This window comes from Pseudopipra pipra, chromosome 18, assembly GCF_036250125.1.
Source record: "Pseudopipra pipra isolate bDixPip1 chromosome 18, bDixPip1.hap1, whole genome shotgun sequence".
Lineage (NCBI taxonomy): Eukaryota > Metazoa > Chordata > Aves > Passeriformes > Pipridae > Pseudopipra > Pseudopipra pipra.
In genome coordinates this window covers 8,930,485-8,948,639 of record NC_087566.1, presented here as the reverse complement: position 1 = coordinate 8,948,639, position 18,155 = coordinate 8,930,485, and the positions used below count along the sequence as shown (strand labels likewise).

At 48.9% G+C, this 18,155-nt stretch overlaps 1 protein-coding gene across 8 annotated transcripts in view; it reads right to left on the bottom strand.

Moving 5' to 3' along the window:
• KDM2B (lysine demethylase 2B) overlaps positions 1–18,155 on the bottom strand; it is a 116,939-nt gene that overhangs the window by 10,343 nt on the left and 88,441 nt on the right. For all 8 annotated transcript variants that reach the window (XM_064675069.1, XM_064675065.1, XM_064675068.1 and 5 more), the window contains 2 exons: positions 6,907–7,131; positions 3,265–3,408 (listed from right to left, as the gene is read on the bottom strand). In XM_064675069.1, the coding sequence (XP_064531139.1) occupies positions 3,265–3,408; positions 6,907–7,131 (369 nt within the window). The remainder of the gene's footprint in view (positions 1–3,264; positions 3,409–6,906; positions 7,132–18,155) is intronic.

The following is an 18,155-nucleotide window of genomic DNA, read 5'->3' as shown; positions in this document are numbered from 1 at the left end:
GAACAATCCCTGGCTTGAGCTCAAGTTGGGAACAAGTTATTTCCCGCACTGAATATAGAACAAGTGCTGCTGAAGGGAAAGCATTACAGCTCTGTCCCTTCTGTGAAGTTTAAGGAACTGAACAGATGTGGGGAACTGTAAGCAAACTAATTAGACACACACAAACCTGCCACTGAATGTGTCCCAAGCCTTTCAGGCTGGGTGGGAGCCAGTTCCGAGTGTTTGTAACAAACAGCAGGGGGGTGTCGGAGCCGCAGGGAGGTGTCACAGAAACCCCCCTGCAGCACAAGGTCAGCAATCCACAGAGTGTCAACAGGAGACCTTGCTGCTCTGAAATCTTCCTGTCAGGGATATGGACACCCCAGGATGCTGATCTGGCACCACGAGGGACAGCCAGGAATTCTGACAGTGCCAAGACTGAAACAGGCAGTGAGACACACCTGGGCTGAAGCTGTGCTGGAAAAGGCCTTGGTATTCCTGCTGTTCTGACAAGGCACCTAAATATTCACCTTCACCATAATTACTATATCCACCTGAGATGGAAAAGAATGGGCTCCTACTGAGGAACAGGAACCCCTTCTCCTTAGGGAAACAGCATCAGGTGCTGCACTCACATGTGCTAACCAGTACCAGCAATTTGGAATGTGGGAAGAAAAATTCACCACTCGTGGTTCAACTCGAACACTCCATAACAATGAAAGGCAATGTTCATCCCAAAATCTCAGGAGCTCCCCTTGGAAACAGTTCTGCACTCGTGAAACACTCCCCAAGATCATTTTCATAAGAAACTCGTTCAGCAAAACAAGCATTTGTGTTGCTGGTGTATTTTCAAGGAAAGAAGCATGTCAAAACTTCCCAGGACACGGCTCAGCACATGGAACAACCTGGCTGTCCTTAATACCACTCCAATACAAGGGATCCAGGGCTCTGGAACCCAGGGCTCCCCCAGCAAGGGAGCCCCTCAAGGCTGTGTCAGAGCATAGATGCACCTGAGCTGCCCTTAATTTAACTCCTCAGAGTGTCACCCTCTGACACTGCTGATCCATGGAGAAAACCCAGCACAAAACATGTACAGCCAAATCAGGAAGCTGGAGGGGGAGGGACTTCAAACCAGGAACAACCTGCCCAGGAGAACAAATCTCCCACTGCATGTGCCAAACTACTCCACAAGCTCTGGAGATGCATCTTGGAGGGAGTTCACTCTACGTGGGAATATGCCAGGAAAGGACATCCTCTCTTCACTGATCCAGGTTATTCCAGACTCCTTGACCCTGAGATCAGCCCACTTGGTTAGAACATGGTGCCAATAACACCAAGATCGTGGGTTCAATCCCTTTATGGGCCATTCACTTAAGAGCTGGACTCGATGATCCTTGTGGGTCCCTTCCAACTTGGAATATTCTGTGAAATATTCAGTGACATGTACATTTGCAAGATATTTAGTTGGAGATGACCAACAGTTCACATGGTACTGCTATTTCCCAAGTGGGACAGGAAGGGACTTTCCCTTGTGGGCAGCCAAAGCAGCTGCCCTGGGGCTGGGGCTGCATCAAAGGCTATTTATGGGCTCCATCCGCTCCATCCTCAGGGCTCAAGGGCTCAAGCAACATGTAAACATGGCAACAGATTTCTGTCTTGCAGGAAATCATAGAACCTGGGAATAAAGAGTGAGGAGGGATCCAAGGAAGAGACTCCATTTTCCTTTTGCTGTTCCCCTGAGCAGCTTCATCTCTCCTTCCAAGACAATTCTCAAATCCTAACAGTGCCCTTTTGCCTCAGTAAATAAAGAGTCCCAGTTACCTACAATTTCAGCTCAGCAGAAGCACTGAGAAATCAAAATACAAAGACATCAGACACACAGTAAATCTCCCACTGCTTAATTGTCAGAAATACCCAAAGCAACATTGTTCCTAGTTACCAAAAGAGCACTCAGACCACCATGCAGGTGTAAGAGAACAAACAGCACTTGTCTGATTTCACAGACCTGACCCACATCCTGTACACCTAGTCCCAAATGTAGTATGAGGAGAGGAAACAACACTTGAGCTGCCACGAGACAACAAGTGCATCCTCTGGACTCAGCCCTGAAGTGTCACTGACACTGCAAAGCCAGAAATGGGGGAGGCACAGGGCACTTCCAGCAAGGACAGGGAACAGCAAAGCAGCCAAAATTAAGGCACCTCCGACAACAAGCAGCTCCTTCCCCTCCTTCACCAGCCCCCAAAGCCTTGTTCTAGGCAGAGCCAAGCAAGCAAAGCTCCCTTTCAGAGCCCATCTGTGGCAGGAGCTGTGAGCACCAGTTCCATGAATCAGGGAGACAGGCACAGCTCTGCTTTGCCAGCTCCCCGTGTTCTGCTCTAATAAATGACAGCACAGAGCTTGGTGCAACACCACATACAGAGTCAAGGAAATGAGAGACCAGGAGAGCTTCACCCCAGGCCTGCATAAGGAACAGACATACCTCTCCTCCCCGAGATCCCAGAAGGGCCCAAAAGCTGCTTTCTGGGGCATGGTGTGTTAGAACACATTTGCTTTGGCAAATCACTTTAACCATAAACAAATCAGCAACAGGAAATAGCTGATCAGCTGAAAGAAACCAGCTCTGGAGAAAGGCAGCTTCTAAATGCTAATGCACAAGTTATGCCCAAAATGACACTTCTGTTACCAGCGAAGAATACAGCTGCTCACAGGGCTCGAGTCAGCCAAGGGTGAGCACTCCTGCAGCCTGACACTCGCTCAGGCTGTTCTCCAGAGTTGCTCTCTTCATACTCCAACACTTGCTCATAACATCTTTGGAGCCAGCTGCCACCCAAAGGCACATCTGTGCCTGGGCCAACAGGAGCAGCAAACTGCTCCTTTGTACTGTGGGACACGGGGAGGAGCTGCTGACACAGAGTTGGGGCTATCTCATCCAGAAGGACAGGCAGATTGCTCTGTCCGCCCCATCCCAACTGAAACAACTCACTTCCTTAAACAAGAGGCAAAAAGAAAGAAAAACAAAACAAACCCACAAGACCTTTGCATGCACGTCCCCCTCAGGGCCATCCAAAGCCAGCCTCTGTTCACAGGGAATGCTGCTACCTCAAGGACCCCACCTGCCAGTCAGGGCTGCGTTTCACTCTGCTCCTCACACCAACTCTTAGCTCACTTAAGTGTCCAAAGATGAAAACCTAAAAGCTTCTCATTTTCTGTGCACTACATTTACATGAAGGCGATAACTAATGCAGCTTTTGTTTCCAACATGTATCACATCCTTGTACTCACCTTAAGGCATCCTGGGTGTATGATTTCATTACAAATGGAGCATTCCATTAGCATGAGATTAAACTTGCTCTCCTCCTCTTCCACAGTGTCCTCCTTCCCAGCTTCTCCACACACCAGACACACAGCAGTATGAGGCAACACCGGCTGTTTATGTATCAGAAAGAATTGATCAGGACACAGAAACAGAAGAACTCAATGTGCAACTCAATCCTCATTTCAAAGAGGAGATAAATAGGGATTAATTGTGCAAACTGCCATGAAGGCAAGAAAAACTGGTAACAAATTGGGACTGGGTATCCAGACCAAGCACCACAGGAAACGTTTCACCAAAGTGCCCTCCCTGCAGCAACACAGATTCATGGAGCATTCCAGGGATGGATGAAAATGCATTTTTGGAGGGTTCCCTGAATCTGTGAGCTAACACAGACATTGGCATGCAAGTCACTTCACCAGTGTACAATGGGAGGGGAAAGAAGCAACCTAGAACATCACTATTCACATCCATTAGCTCTGCAATCCGAGCGGCGCTTTGGCAGCTCCCCTATTTTACAGGCAGGGCAGACAGATGTTATGGGACCTGATCCAGGTCTCACAGCAAGCCCACAACAGAACCAAGAACAGACCCTTTCCTGACTGACAGTCCATTATCCAGGGCCCTGCTCCCAACCTAAGCACTGCAAAAACCTCTGCACTTAGAAAGAGGATTCTCTCCTGCAAGTGTCACAAGTGGGATCACACTGATTTTTTAGTTTTCTCTTCTGCTGAGGCAGAAAGGGAACTGCAGCATCTCACAGATCTGTCACCCATGTCAAAGCACTGAAAGCCACTCTAATTAAAAAGCCACCTTTCTGGTAACGATTAACAAACTTCTGCTTTGCAGCAATAAGGTATAATAAACCTCATTACAAAAAGGAAAAGGAAGATCCTAAACTGGCCATAATGGGAAGTGCAATCAATTAGGCTGCAAGTCCTTAACCATTACACAGCCAGAGGCAGAGATGTGGCTTTTCACAGCAAGATCTCTTGTAGAGATATAAAATAAAAAATAAAGTCTCTAAGTGGATACCTGCACACCAACCCAAATTTTGGCAGCAGCAGAGCATCCTTCAGCACATTTCAGCCCAGGAGAAGCCCAGCTGCAATAAGGCATTACAGGGCACAGTGCTCTGCCCCACACCCCAACACCTGATCCATTAGCTATGGCAACACTTCCCTGCCTTCTCCTGCCAGGACTTACCCACGCTCCACTTTAAAAGCATTTTGCAAATACTATTTCATTCCCACCCTTCCTCCAAGCACAAAATAGGAATCCCCAGGATCACCAGCAGGTAAACCAGAGAAAAGCCAAGTTGTCCAGGGCTCTGTCCACTTGTTTTGTCTGATCTCCACACAAGTATTTATATTCACACTCAAGAGCAAACATCCCAGGAGCAGGACAGTTTTTCTTGCTGGGAGCAAGGGTGTCTAGGGAGCCTCCTCTGTGCCCCACTGAAGGGCTGGAACAGCAGCTGCACTGTAACAGCTTGTCCTCCTGGAGCCCCACATTCCCTTCAGACCCATTCTATGTAGCAAAGTGTGTCCCAGGCACTCCTGCCTCCCTTCCTGACTGAACTGGTGACGCAGAGGAGGTTCCTGCTCTCCGAACAGCAGTACAGTCAGCTCTCCCAAGGCTTCTGAGTTTAATGAAAGTCTGCATCTAGTTAATATTGTCAATGTTATTAACCAGAGGAAAACACAATCCCAGAACTGCAGGGATCATTACTTCCACAGAGCCTTGCTTGCACATCTTTTCAGCAGGTTTTTTTTTGGGCTGGAAGCTGTTTGATAAGTACCACAATATATTGCTACTGAATTGTTAGAGAACAAGAGAAAAGATAACAGGATTGCTTGTAGAAATGTAAAGCACCTTAAAAGTTACAACAGTTCAACTTGTCAATTTTCTGGGCCTTTGCTGCTCTAAGAGAGTTTTTAATAATCCCCCTGATATTTACACCAACCTACAAAGGGCAGAGATGTTATTTTCAATGCATGTGAGGGCAGGACAAGTAATCAAGAGTCCCCTGGCTAGCAAGCCCTGTGCTCTAACCACAGCTTCTGGAAATTAAACTCTAGGCACCAATAAGAAAAATAAACCTTCATTGGAAGAAAGAGGGTGACTACACTCAGCTAGAAGAGAACCCAGATCATCTCCAAAAGGCTCAGCCTGTGTTATCAAGAGTGGAACAGCTTAGTATGAAAGTTTCCTTCATCAGTGAGGATGAGAAAGCTCACTGCAGCCCTAATTTAATCCTTCCACTAAAAAGGCAGCATGATTTCACTACTTCTTGCCCCTGGAGAATAATAAATTCTTCATCCATGCTGTTCAATTCATGCCACACTCCAGGAAATCAAGTGTTCAAAGAAAAGACACTGGAGCTGCAAAAGCACTCTGCGGAAAGGTGGATATTCTGTGTGCTTTACTGAACGATCCAGCAGTGCTGAACCCAATCCTCTATGTCAGGAACAGTGCAGAGCTTAGAACAGGACATGGAGTGAGCTACCAGAAGCAACTACTGGAAACCTGCAGCACTTATCAGTTTCTTATCAGTGTCAGGCAAAGTCATTTAATGTCTCCAGCCTTCTCATCATAATTAAAGGAAAAAAACCCAAATACTAAGTGAAAGGAACTGGAACACGAGAAATCAGTAGAGAGATGGGGTGATATTTCAGTTATGAATAAACAACATTCCTTTCTTTAAAAAAACAACAACAAAAGAAACCCCAACCCTAAACAATAGCATAAACAAGACCTTCCAAAGAATTAAGATAAAAGCTAAAGCTGATTTTTAGCCTTGAACGGAGGCACTGCAGACACGAGACTGGAGAGAAGCTCCACAACAGTCAGCACGGCAGCAACGGATTCAAAAGCTGCTTGAACAACTTAATGGAAGATTAATCTGTCAATATTTGTTAAATAGAAAGCTATCACCTGTGACTCAAGAAGCTTCTAAGCAATGTATCACAGGAGCCCAGGAAACAGACTCCCTGCTTGCCCTGTTCTGATGCTCTTTCCCTGACAGCCATTTCCAGTCCCTGAGGAAGACAAGACCGTGGATTGATGTCTCATCTGGATCAGACCCTCTGCTCTATGTCTAGGTAACAGCAACCAAACTGAAATTCAGATCTCAGGTAGCCTGGGGCTGGGGTCACCAACACCAACATCTTGGAGGATGTTGGTCAAAGATTTCTCCACATCTTAATTTGGTTATGTAGTTAAGATGGTAAACATGGCTGCAAGGCAGTTTTTGCTCAGGAAATTTTGAGATCCAAATATGCCTCTTCTCCATTTGAATCAGAACTTCCCACTCTTCCCCTTCTCCCCCAACCCTAGTGTTTCAGTGTGATCTGAGGGACAATTTCTGATGTACTGATAATCTCCACTTCTCCACTGCTGAGAAGGAAAGCTGTGCTATTAAGTTTTTAGTAGCATTGTGGTTTAAGATTTGGGGAGGATGAGAAGTGCTGGGAAGAAGGGATCTGAGCTGAGAGGGCAAGGATTACACATCCCCTGATGCACTTCAAGACTCCTCAGAGCAGAGCGGAGGTGTCGGCTCCCCGCCCCGTCAGCAGCCAGCAGAGCGAGGAGCAGCTCCAGGCACTCACCGCGATGCACTGCCTCATGATGCAGGACTGCTTCATCCTGCCGGGGCCCCCGAACTTCTTCATGTCCTTGCAGAAGTGGCACTCGCCGCACTCCGTCCGCAGACACGCCTCGCACTTGCGGCATCGCGTCCTCCTCCGCCGGGCGCCCGCGGTCGTCCGGTTGGCCGCGAGCTTCACCGCAGAGGCCGGGCCCAGCTTCCCCTTGGGCCGCCCGACTGCCCTGTTCTGGAAGAGCCAGACACACACAAGGTCAATCGCACATCCCGCTTCCCAGCTACACCACAGGACTTTCGTGGACAGGAGTTGTGGGCACCTCAGGCACAAAAGCGACAGGTGTACCGGGATTGCAAACACATCGGTCATTAACACTCGGCAGTCACAGCATCGCTCTTAGAGCTCAAGGAGTGCTGTTAACTTTCCACTAAGAGACGAACTGTAAAAAGACAAAGAAATGAGGACATAAATGAGAGATCCCAAACCCAGAGCAAGCCCAGTCCAGGAGGAGGGGAGGGAGAATCCATTTACACACAGCTCAATGCAGGACCAAGTCCCGAGCAATGTGCTTGGCTTAGGTCAAGAGATTATCTGTGTCAACACTGAGCTCTTAGATTTGTGCTCAGGTTAAGCCAGAAGGTCTGCTTTCCTCCACTGGAAGTGGAAGAATCCAAAGGGGCAGCAAAAGTAATTTTGAGGTTACAGCAGAGAAACGCCCAGTAATGGTCAAGCCCCAGCAATCTCCCTAAAAAATCAGGAGACCATCAACTACTGCCAAGTGATTAAGTAGGAAATAAAACACAAATGCTAAAAAACCCTTCCAAAGTAGCTCCCCTCATATCCAACACCAGCAAGTGCTCAAAAATAGAACACCAACTGATGCTGTGCAAAGGCTAAAAAGGGCATCCCAGGTCTAGATTTCCATGACCTTTAAGAGAGAAGCTAAAGGAGCATGAAAAGATTTGAAATGATTAGGTTAACTGCAACATATTCACTCTGGACATCCAAATTTAATGTTCTCATCAGAAACTCCCTGTTATACACAAGAACTTGCAGCTCAAGCCAAACTTCACTAAATACCATGTAATTGTATGGGGCTAATTATGCAAGAATTGGCTTGGCTCATTCTGACCACTGACAGCTTTCTTCATAAAGATGATAATAACAGGACTGCAAAGTTCATCTGGTTCAGCATTTATACAACTTTTCCACTTTCTGCACATCTCAGCATCTGACCAGTAGACCAGGCAGTTTCACTTTCTGTTCCAGCTGAATTCTGGGCAATCACCAAGGCAGGGGCAGGTTGGCTGTAGGAAGCCATGAAGAAATTCCACCACAGATTTTAAGAGGTGTGGAAATATTTCCACTTGGTTCTACAAAAGCCTCCCTAAGTGTCCTGCTACACAACCCTGAAGAAAAGCCACACTGCTGAGTATTTGATCTTCCTCCCAGCTGACTTAGCAAAGCTCCAGTGACTCTCTCTAAGCTGCAGAAGAGTGCTGATATTTTAACAGCCTCCATCCCAGGAATCTCAGTGCTGGGAGCACAAAGAAGCCACGAGTCAGACTCCTTAAGCTTCCTCTCCTACAGACCTACTGTAGGTGGGAGAAAACATAGTCCATGAGGTTACACAGATTTCAGCAAGTTTTTAATTCCACTTCTCGGGAGCAGATTTTGCTCCGTGTGCAGGTTGAACCCCCCTGTGCTGTGTGAACACAGACAGCACAGCTTCCTTCCCATCCCCAGCCACACCGGCCGCCTGGATTTCAGATCAATGTCAGACACTCTAAAGAATAAATATTTACCTCCTAGACCAACTTTCCAGCCTCTCAAGGATAAAGTCGTCTCTGGCAGGACTGGCTTAGAGGCAACCTAGATAAGAGATAATTTTCTTCCTCGGCATGAATCACTCCTCCATTCTCTCTATTAGTCTCCTTCCACTAGGAAGGGACATCACGAACCAAGGGCTGGATATCAGCGGGAACAAGTTAAACCAAAACATCTACAACAACTTGGGCAAGTTCCCCTCGGCCAACAGCACATGGAAGACAGTGTGAGCACCTGACTCCTTCCCATGGGATGGAACATGATTAAGTTTAAGGAGGCAAACAACAGCTCTGACACCATCAGAAGGGTGTTTTTAAAAGCAACTGCTTTCAAGGGAAAATCAAACTCGGTGCTTTTCCAGCTGAAACACAACTCCTGCTTCTGCCACAGTAAAACAAGCCAAGTCCTAATTCTGAGGACAGCAGTTTAAGTGCCAGGACACTACAAAGATGCAAGAGGTAAAAAGACATTGCTTGAACACAGGAGCTGAGAATCCTAAAAAAAAAAAAAAAAAAACACTACAAAAGCAGGAAGATGAAGGTACAAGAACAAATCTGAAGCCAGACCACAGCACACAACACAGATTTCCTTACAGATCAGCAGCACAGGGCAGAGGTGCAGACCTGGATCTCACTGTATCCAACACTTCTTAACTACCCAGACCTCTTCACTGCTCGTTAACATGTTCAAGCAATTGTACTAATTTACCAACCTACCAATCCTCAATCCAAGCCACGTTTTCACTCCAGGATGTCGAAGCCAGCAAGGCTTGAGAGGCCTTGCAGGAATTCCTACTAGTATCCAGTTTCAAGGGGCTCCAAAGTGGGCGCCTAAAAACCTCCACAGAAGAAAATCTGGCCTGTGGGTTGCTATCCCAGAAAGGGGCTGGGATTCAAGGGGGTAGAAGGAGCCTCCAACATGGCTTGGGGTTTATTTAGCACATGGCAGACAGCCAGACAAATTCCAGGTCGATGTTAGTGAGGAGATGCTGCAGGATTTCCAGCTCAGACTGCAGTTTTACAACGGACCAGCCCTGGTAGTGAATCGAGGTAGATTTCCTTCCCAGCTCATGTCCTCATCTCTGTACTGCAACTTGCCACCCTCCCAGCACAACTCCATGGATTTGTCTTGCAAATAAAGAGTGAGTGGCAGGGGATGGCAGGACTCCTCATCCGGGTTTACCACAGTGACCAGCAAACAGCAGCTCCACGGCCTCAGGCTCAGCAAGCCCCAAACTGGGTTCAAGGCCAACAGTCTCCTCCTGTGTGGCAGATCCCACCATCTCCTTTCCTAAGGAGGTGACACCTTGAAGCACAGCCTGTGCCTGCTGGCTCTGTAGTCCCAAGCAGCCACCTCTAAGAACTGCCAAAAAACCAAAGACTGTACCAAACTTGAAGACTTTTTTTTTTTCTTAAACCTAACAACAGAAGCCCGGGAGCTGAGACAGAGCCTGCCTGAAATACCATCACCAGCCATCCCCTACGTTCTCCAGCACCTCCACAAAACTGTGCTCATTCTACTATGGCCACACCAAGTCTTCAGAAGAGAGGCAGGAGGATGCTGAAGCAATGATAGCCACTCTGCCAAGCTCCCAAAGGCCACTCTGCCAAGCTCCCAAAGGCCACTCTGCCAAGCTCCCAAAGGCCACTCTGCCAAGCTCCCAAAGGCCACTCTGCCAAGCTCCCAAAGGCTGTGCAAGCAGCTGCTGAAACATATTAGGATTAATATCCTAAATCCTCATCTCTATCACACTGAAACCTAGAAAGCTGGTGGACTTGCTCTGCCTTCTAACCATGTGAACAGGACACCCTGCTGGGGTTCCTCCCCAGATTTGTCCTCCCCAGATTACTGCTGTTACACCCAAAGGTAACTTGCTCCTGTCCCTGAAGCAGACACAGCATTTGGGTAGTGGGAGTAAACTTGGGCCATCAAATGTAATACACTATGAACTACAAAGCCATTTACAAATCATGAAGTTGGGCTCACCCTCCCACACCACAGTGCTTAAACACACCCACTCCTCACACAGGAAAGGGGACAAGGTAGCAAACTCATTTAAACTCATTTTCTGAAGTGCTGAGCTCCTACAGATCCCACCAAATTCAGTATGTTCCAGGTGGACTGGGTGGGGTGGTCATCAGCAATTCCACTCTTTCAACAGGGTTGTGCAGATCTAGGAATAAGCCCAGGTACAACACTTCCAACTCTAAATCAACCCCTAGGAAATACTACCTGGAAGTCACTGCTCAGAATATTAGTTTATCTTGGCTATGGACTAACAGTTGGCTGCTGGGAAGTTTCCACTGCCTGCTTACAGGTACCTCAGCACACTTTCACCACATGTCACAGGCTGCTTGCCTGCCACTGAAAACCCACCGACCATCACACCTGAGTCAGAAGGACCAGAGGCACCAAAGAAGGGCCTCTACCCTGAGCACAACCCTTACTGCAACAGAAACACAACCCTGATGTTTACAGCAACAGATTTCTAACATTCACAGTTACAAAGAACAACTCAAAAGGCAAACAAAAATACCAAGAACATCAAGTTTTGAAGACAACAGTCCAAGAGGTATCAGCTGTTAAATGCATCGTTAAGTAGGTGCTGATGCTGCCCAGCTGCTGTCCCAACAACTGGCCTCTGTTGGAGATGTCACCAGGCAACTTTACCTACCAACTCTCCTGCCCTGGAGAGGAAAATCAGTTGACCTTGAAACCAAGTCCAGGAGGAAGGTGGTCCTGGCCCTCAAAGTAAGGCTGACAAAGTCTTCAGCCTAGAAACAGGCTCTTCTGAGAGTGGCCTTTACCTGGGCATGGGTCTTATTCCACCACTCAGTTTCAGTGACCTGCTTAAACTGTTGCCAGCAGCACCAAACCATTATTTCAGACTCAATATCTCTGAGAAAAACACAGAGACATGCACAGGGCCCTTCTGAAGAGCTTCTCACGTGGCCAGTTCAGTGAGACCCTGAAGCACTTCACTTTAACCAAGTACAATCTGAACAGCTCACGTAGTAACCACTGCGTAAACCTCCCCAAGACAAGACATCTTACGTGCACAGTGGTCACTGCCTCAAGGTGCTGTGCACACAAATACATCCCTTTCATCTGCAAGACTGACGATTTCCTTCTGTAACACGTGGACAAATTCTGACTGTTCTCATTTACTGTAGTTTGACCAAGTCAATACAACCACATGAGCACCCAAAGGTGAGGATCCAGGACTTGCCGGGTGCCAGTCCTGCACCTAGAGCTTTATATGGCACTGCATCCCAATGCAATTGGTTTAACAGAATTAGAGTAGCCAAATTTAATTACCAGATCTTTATAAGATCTGATAAATAAACCCTAGGGGAAAATAAAACAAAAAAACCTCCATCAAAAAAACAATGATTCACAACTAAAACACCCCCCTAGACATGGTGGGTCATGGGGTGACACTGGGCACTGGAGACACCCACAGGGTAGCACAGCAAAGGCTTCTGGTCACTTATTTCCTTGTCTCCTCCCACTGCATCAGAGGGACATTTTTCCATTCAAACAGGTGGAAGTTCTGGAGGTCAAGGCTCCCTGTTTGCTGTCCAAGGCAGTGACAGCACTGTCCTCTCCTGTCCCAGTGCCGTGTCCCTCCCTCAGACTCCCAGGGATGTAACTTTGGCCTTCCTGATAAGAAACCCAATCAAATTGACAATTACCAGCACTGGTGTAGACCAAGGACACACACACTGACACACTGGACCGAGAGCCACCAAAGTCATTTTACCAGAGGTGTTTGAAACACCCTGTGATTAACTCTACATTAACTTCAAAATACGGGGATTGGCCTCGGCTGCCTGGCAGGGACGGCCTGTTACACACACCCTGCCAGGCACTGCATGGAATCATTCATGTTGGAAAAGACCTCTAAGATAATCAAGTCCAACTGTTAACTCAGCACTGCCATGTTCACCCCTAAACCATGTCCCCAAGTGCCACACCAGATGTTTTTTGAACACTTCCAGGGACACCACTTCCTGGGCAGTCTGGGAATTGATAATCACAACCAAATCAACAGTTCTTTGGCATTGCTACTAAACAGCTTCCAAACCCTTACAGCTCTTTAGCAATTAACAGAAACCCTTGTCAAAGGAAGAACTTAAGAGGAAGAAGGAAGGACAGGATGATGTAACTGCAGGAATTCAGTGGGGACGAGGAAGAAGCTCGATTGAGACAGAAAAAAAAAAATCACACTGATGCCAATAACATCCTTAAAAGTTGTATTAATTGAAGAACACACGCCAACATCATGGATCTATTATGTCTGACTAAAGCCTATCTGCCTAAATGTTTGCACACACAAACTCCAGGAGAGCTGTTTTCCTCTAGCAGTGACTATTTACAGTCATATCACCCTCCATCAGAATATGTCCCACAAGACAAGTCCAAGGTCCCTCATTAAGCAGGCGGCATCAGAGGGAAAGGGAAGGTGTTGGAACTTTTCCAAGCCCAGCCATCCCCAATAAGGACTAATCCTCTCCAGATGTTCACTGCCACCATCTCCTCCAGTTCATACCTACAAAGTTCCTCGTCCTCTTCTACAAAAAGAAACGTGGCTCCCAGTGACCCCTGCCAGGTGACCACAGAGCTCCACCACCGAATCCACAGTAAAGCCGATTTCCCCACAAAAAAAAAGTTTATACTCCCCAAGTTCATCTGGGCATAAGTGACGCTCCAGCAGCTTTTCTGCCAACACAGCTATGTTGTTCAGGGAGTGATAAACTGGCACATCGGTGCCAACACCAGTGCCCCCGTTTATTTTCCTCTAGTGGTGAGGAGGTAGAAATTAGGCCTGGAGGGTGAAATAAGATATACTGGCAAAAACATGCTTTTGGAGATAAGCTGCATCCAAAGCAGGAGCTCTTAATGACACCAGTAAGTTACACAGACTTGGGGCACCCTGTGGAAAATGCAGCTTTTCTTACCACTGCTGCAGGACACATCCCCCTGCCCCAGCCAGGAGCAGTTTTCTCTGTTTACACACACTCAAGTGCCACAGTCAGAACCCAAATTTCTTCCTACCACAAGCAACTTGGTGGGCTGGGGCAGGGCCAGCACCAGGCAGGACACGTGCCCTGGCATCCACATGCTTCCAAGCCCCCAGTGCTGCCTGCAACTACCACAAGTGCAGTAAATCCTGTTGGCTCTGTACTGGGAAAAACAATAGTCCTTTTGCCTTCTTAGTTTGGGCACAAACGAGGGAAAGAGGAATGAAAGTCAGGAGAAAGTCTGAGTGACAAAAACTGCAGCTTCTCCCCAAGCACTGAAGCTGTGCTGTTCAACTACACCTGTAGAGCTGAAGGCTTTCACCTGTTATATACCAGGGACTGTCGCAGCAGAAAAAGTGACATAATATGGATTTGACAAGTCCTGTGTAGAAAAATAGAGTAACTAGACATTAAAGCAGGCTTGTATGAAAATACAGCTGGAGCTACAAGCAGTGTTTTACCACTGGAACAGTTCTGAACAAAAAGGAAAACATTCCACAGGTCTTTGGTACATAGGTCACAGTGTTATAGTTTCGGATCAGACCAAGACTCCTAAGAAACTCTGAAAGAAAGATTTCCCCTTTCTTGCATTAATTTTTGTTTTAAAGTTTTAAGACATAAAAAAACACTATGAAAGCCTCAGGTTTTAGAAGAGTTGAAGAATCCCAGAACATGACCAACTTTCCAGATTCATCCAGCAAGAACCAGCACCTCCAAGCAGCAATTTCACAGCTGGTACAATACAGCTGAGACCAATCTGCTCGCCCAACCATTAGCTCTTTTTTAAAAGAGTGCAGTGATTGCACCAACACACAGATCCAAATGGAAAAGGCCTGGCATGGGACAAAATTTAAGAAAAGGAAGGGGGCTGGGACATTTTAACAACCAGGTCTGGGCACAGAGCAGTGAACTGAGCAGCAGAACAGGCCTGCACATTCACACAATCCCCAGAACTAAGTAAAGGCTTAATAAAGTTACTCATCCAAACCTCGGCTTAGGTTCTTGGACTGACACTACATCAGGCCAGTGTAGCACATTAATGCCTCTCCCAAGGTTTCCACACCAGGTCTGCCATCCCAGGGGAGCACCCAAAGCACACCACAACCACCCCATCCCCCAAACTCTCGGCCCTGCTTTCTATGTGTAACTCTGAAGCCAAGCAACATAAAGTTATTAGAAACACGATGGGTTTTGGAGGATAGACTCAACACCCGACCTACTAGAAAGTTGTCTCTAAAAACAAAATATTAGGCTATTTTAAAGAGCAAAACACCTTGAGTTACAAACAAAACTATCAAGTTTATGTTCAAATTGCATACACATGTTTAATACTATTCCTGGTGCATTTTTAATTGCTTAGGCAGTTCTTAGAGAGTAAAATACGCAATCTAGAACATATGTTCTGGATTATTTTTCACAGATTACTTCATAAATTCGAAAAGTTTATTCTCTTCCCCCACAGGGGGAAAAAAAAGCCTTCAGAGAATAAACCCTGCAAGTATTAATAAAAGTTCTCTTTTCATTTCGGCACACATCCTTCTCTTTATTCTACATCCCTCGTCCCTGGGAATGGAAAGGAGGCTTTAGCTATAAATCAAACCAAGACAAGGTAACCAGGCTCAGCATCAAGACTCTCTCCCCAAGTCCCGCAGCCCTCTCAGCTATTTGAGTAATCTTAATAGGAAAAAAAAAAAAAAAAAAGAAGAAAAAAAGGGGAAAAAAAATAACAATTCTGCCGAGGACAGGGCAGCCCCCGAGAGGCACAAACGCCCCGCTCCCGGCGCGTTGGGGGCCCTGGGAGGTGCCGAACTCGCGGTGCCCGGGGCGCCCGCGGCGGGCGAGGCCGAGCGCCCCGGGCCGGCCCCGCGGAGGCTCCGCGGCCCCGCCCGGCGCGGTTCTCGGGCGGGCGGCGCTGCCCCGGGGCCGCTCCCGACCCCACATTGTTCCCGTCCCCGCGGCCGGCGCGGCGCTGCCCGGCCCGGCCTCCTCCCCTCCCTTCCCGCTGCAAACTTCGCCGCCCGCCCCGGACCTGCTCCGGCCCCAGCTCGGGCCCCGGCCCCGGCTCGGGCTCCGGCTCCGACTCGAAGTCCTCCTCGTCGGCGCTCGCAGACATGGCCATGGCTCATGGTGGGCCCAGGCGGAGCCGAGCTGACATGGCTGGAGCGGCGCTGCTGGCGGAGCCCCGCTCCCCGCACACACACACACACATGCAGGAGGAGGAGGAGGAGGAGGAGGAAGGGGGGCCGTGCATATTCATGCCAGGCAGCCAGGAAGGGGCTGGCCCTGCCGGCACGGCCAATCGCGGGCCGCTTCCACACCGCCGGCCTGCGGGGACAGCGGGCACGGCGCGGCCGGGGCACCGCGGCCGAGCCCCGCACACGGCGGGCGGGGGCTCGGCCGGCGATCGCCCCCGCGGGAACGGGCCCCGCGCCGTGGCGGGGCCGGCGGGGCGGGCCGGGCGCGGCCGTGCCGAGCGGCGCTGGGCGGGGAGGATGCGCGGCCGCCCGCGGGGCGCTCGGCGCTGCTCGGGCTGCTCAGACAAAGGAGACGCGCACAGACACAGACACACGCACACACACACACACCCCCTGCACCGCGATACCTGCGGCTCCCCGCCCGCCGCTCGGGCCGGGCCCGGAGCAGGGAGCCTCCATCCCTCGGGAGGAGGAAGGCACCGAGCAAACTTCGGGATTGCGAGCGGCAGAACCGGCGCTGGGATGAGATGGGATACGAGGCGACCCGGCTTGTGTTGCTGCTCGCGTCTGGCCTCGCGCTACTCCCCGTGCGGGCACCCCCTCTTTCGCTTGCTCCCAAGGAACCATTTCCAGCCCCGCTCCGATCATCCTGACCCGCTGCTGGGGCTTTACAGTTAAATGCCCTCCCCGCAGCGTGACATGTTACACATCGGTCAGTCGGGGACCCGTTCTGGATCCAAAGGTCTCAGGGCCAGCACCTCAACATGGACACTGCCTTTGCCCTCCAGAGCCTGCAGCTGAGGGTCACAGGCCTGAATCTGAGTGCTGGAGAATTAAATTTCCCACTGGATTTATGGGCCTGCTTTCAGGGGAAATCCCGATTCCACTCAAGTTGTTAGGATTTTGCCTCCGGCTCCTACGCCCACAACACAGAATTAAACATGAGATTAAATATTTGCATGTGCTGAGCAACCAAGAAGCCATAAAGAAGCACATCTAATGGTCCTTGCATCAGGATTTTTGCCAAACTAGTTTCAGCTCAGTTCCCTGGTCTGAATTACCACATAGCATAAACAGTCCAGGTAGTTCAGGAGAAGAGGCAGCAACAGGCAGGAGCTGGCATGGGAGCAAACAGCAACACAGCCCTTGTGACACGAGCATCCACACTGAGACGGGTCACTCAAGTTTAAGTAATAAAATACAGTCAAACTTCAAACGTATTTACAGGCAACTGCTGATAAAGCCACGTGAATCGTGTGATTATGCCCCTTCCTTATTTTTAATATAGTAAATATCCATTCCTTGTTTGTACTCCTGTCCTCTTGCCAAATTCAAATGATGGGTAGGTGATGGTATTCTCCCCATCCTGCTCATCCACCATGCCAGGAGCGAAGCATTTCCTTGCAGCACACAATGGGGCTCCCCAGAAGGCGATGGGGTGTGCTCAGCCCGTCTGCTCAGGTTTCTCTCTCCCCTCATTGTGTTCGTACACAACCAGGAGCAGGAGCAGACGAAAGCTGAGGCACGAAAGGCATGTGCCTAAGGCCTTGGCTTTCAGAATCACAAGGTAATATCAGAATCCAATGTTTTCTGGAGGAGAAAAGAAGGGGGGGATGCATGTCTCATGACAGGCCTACAAAGGAGAGCTTTTAACTGCGAAGCAAGGATAGCTGACACGACTACAGCCGTGATACACTTGGCCTCCAGCAGCGGCAGGAGAACAGGTGACATCCGGAAGGAAGACGCCTGGTCCCACACCTGCCCGTGGGCAGACCAAGTCTCCACTAGCCCAGTTCCATGTGTAACCTGGCTCACACTTGTTTGTCCCTCCGGCCTTTTGGCTCCGTAATCCAGACAGGAGAAAAAAATAACTTGTGACATCCCCCAAGGACAATCCAGCAGTCACACCACAGCGAAATGTCATTCACAGCAAATTAAATCATGACAGAGATCATCCTACTCCTCTCATCTGCGACACATCCCAGCTCTCCTGATGTTTGCACTGGCCTCTCCGGGCTGCAGCAGGTCCTCAAGTGTATCCTCGCCCCACAGCCAGCCCTGTGTGTCCAGGCTGCCACTTGCAGCAGCACCACAAGTGACAAATGAGCTCTAATTACGAAGCCTGCGTTAGGAGGGAAGACACACACATGCCAAGAATATCCTGGAATGATTTCCAAACGCTAGGTAAACTTTGCTGAGATGGTGTTTA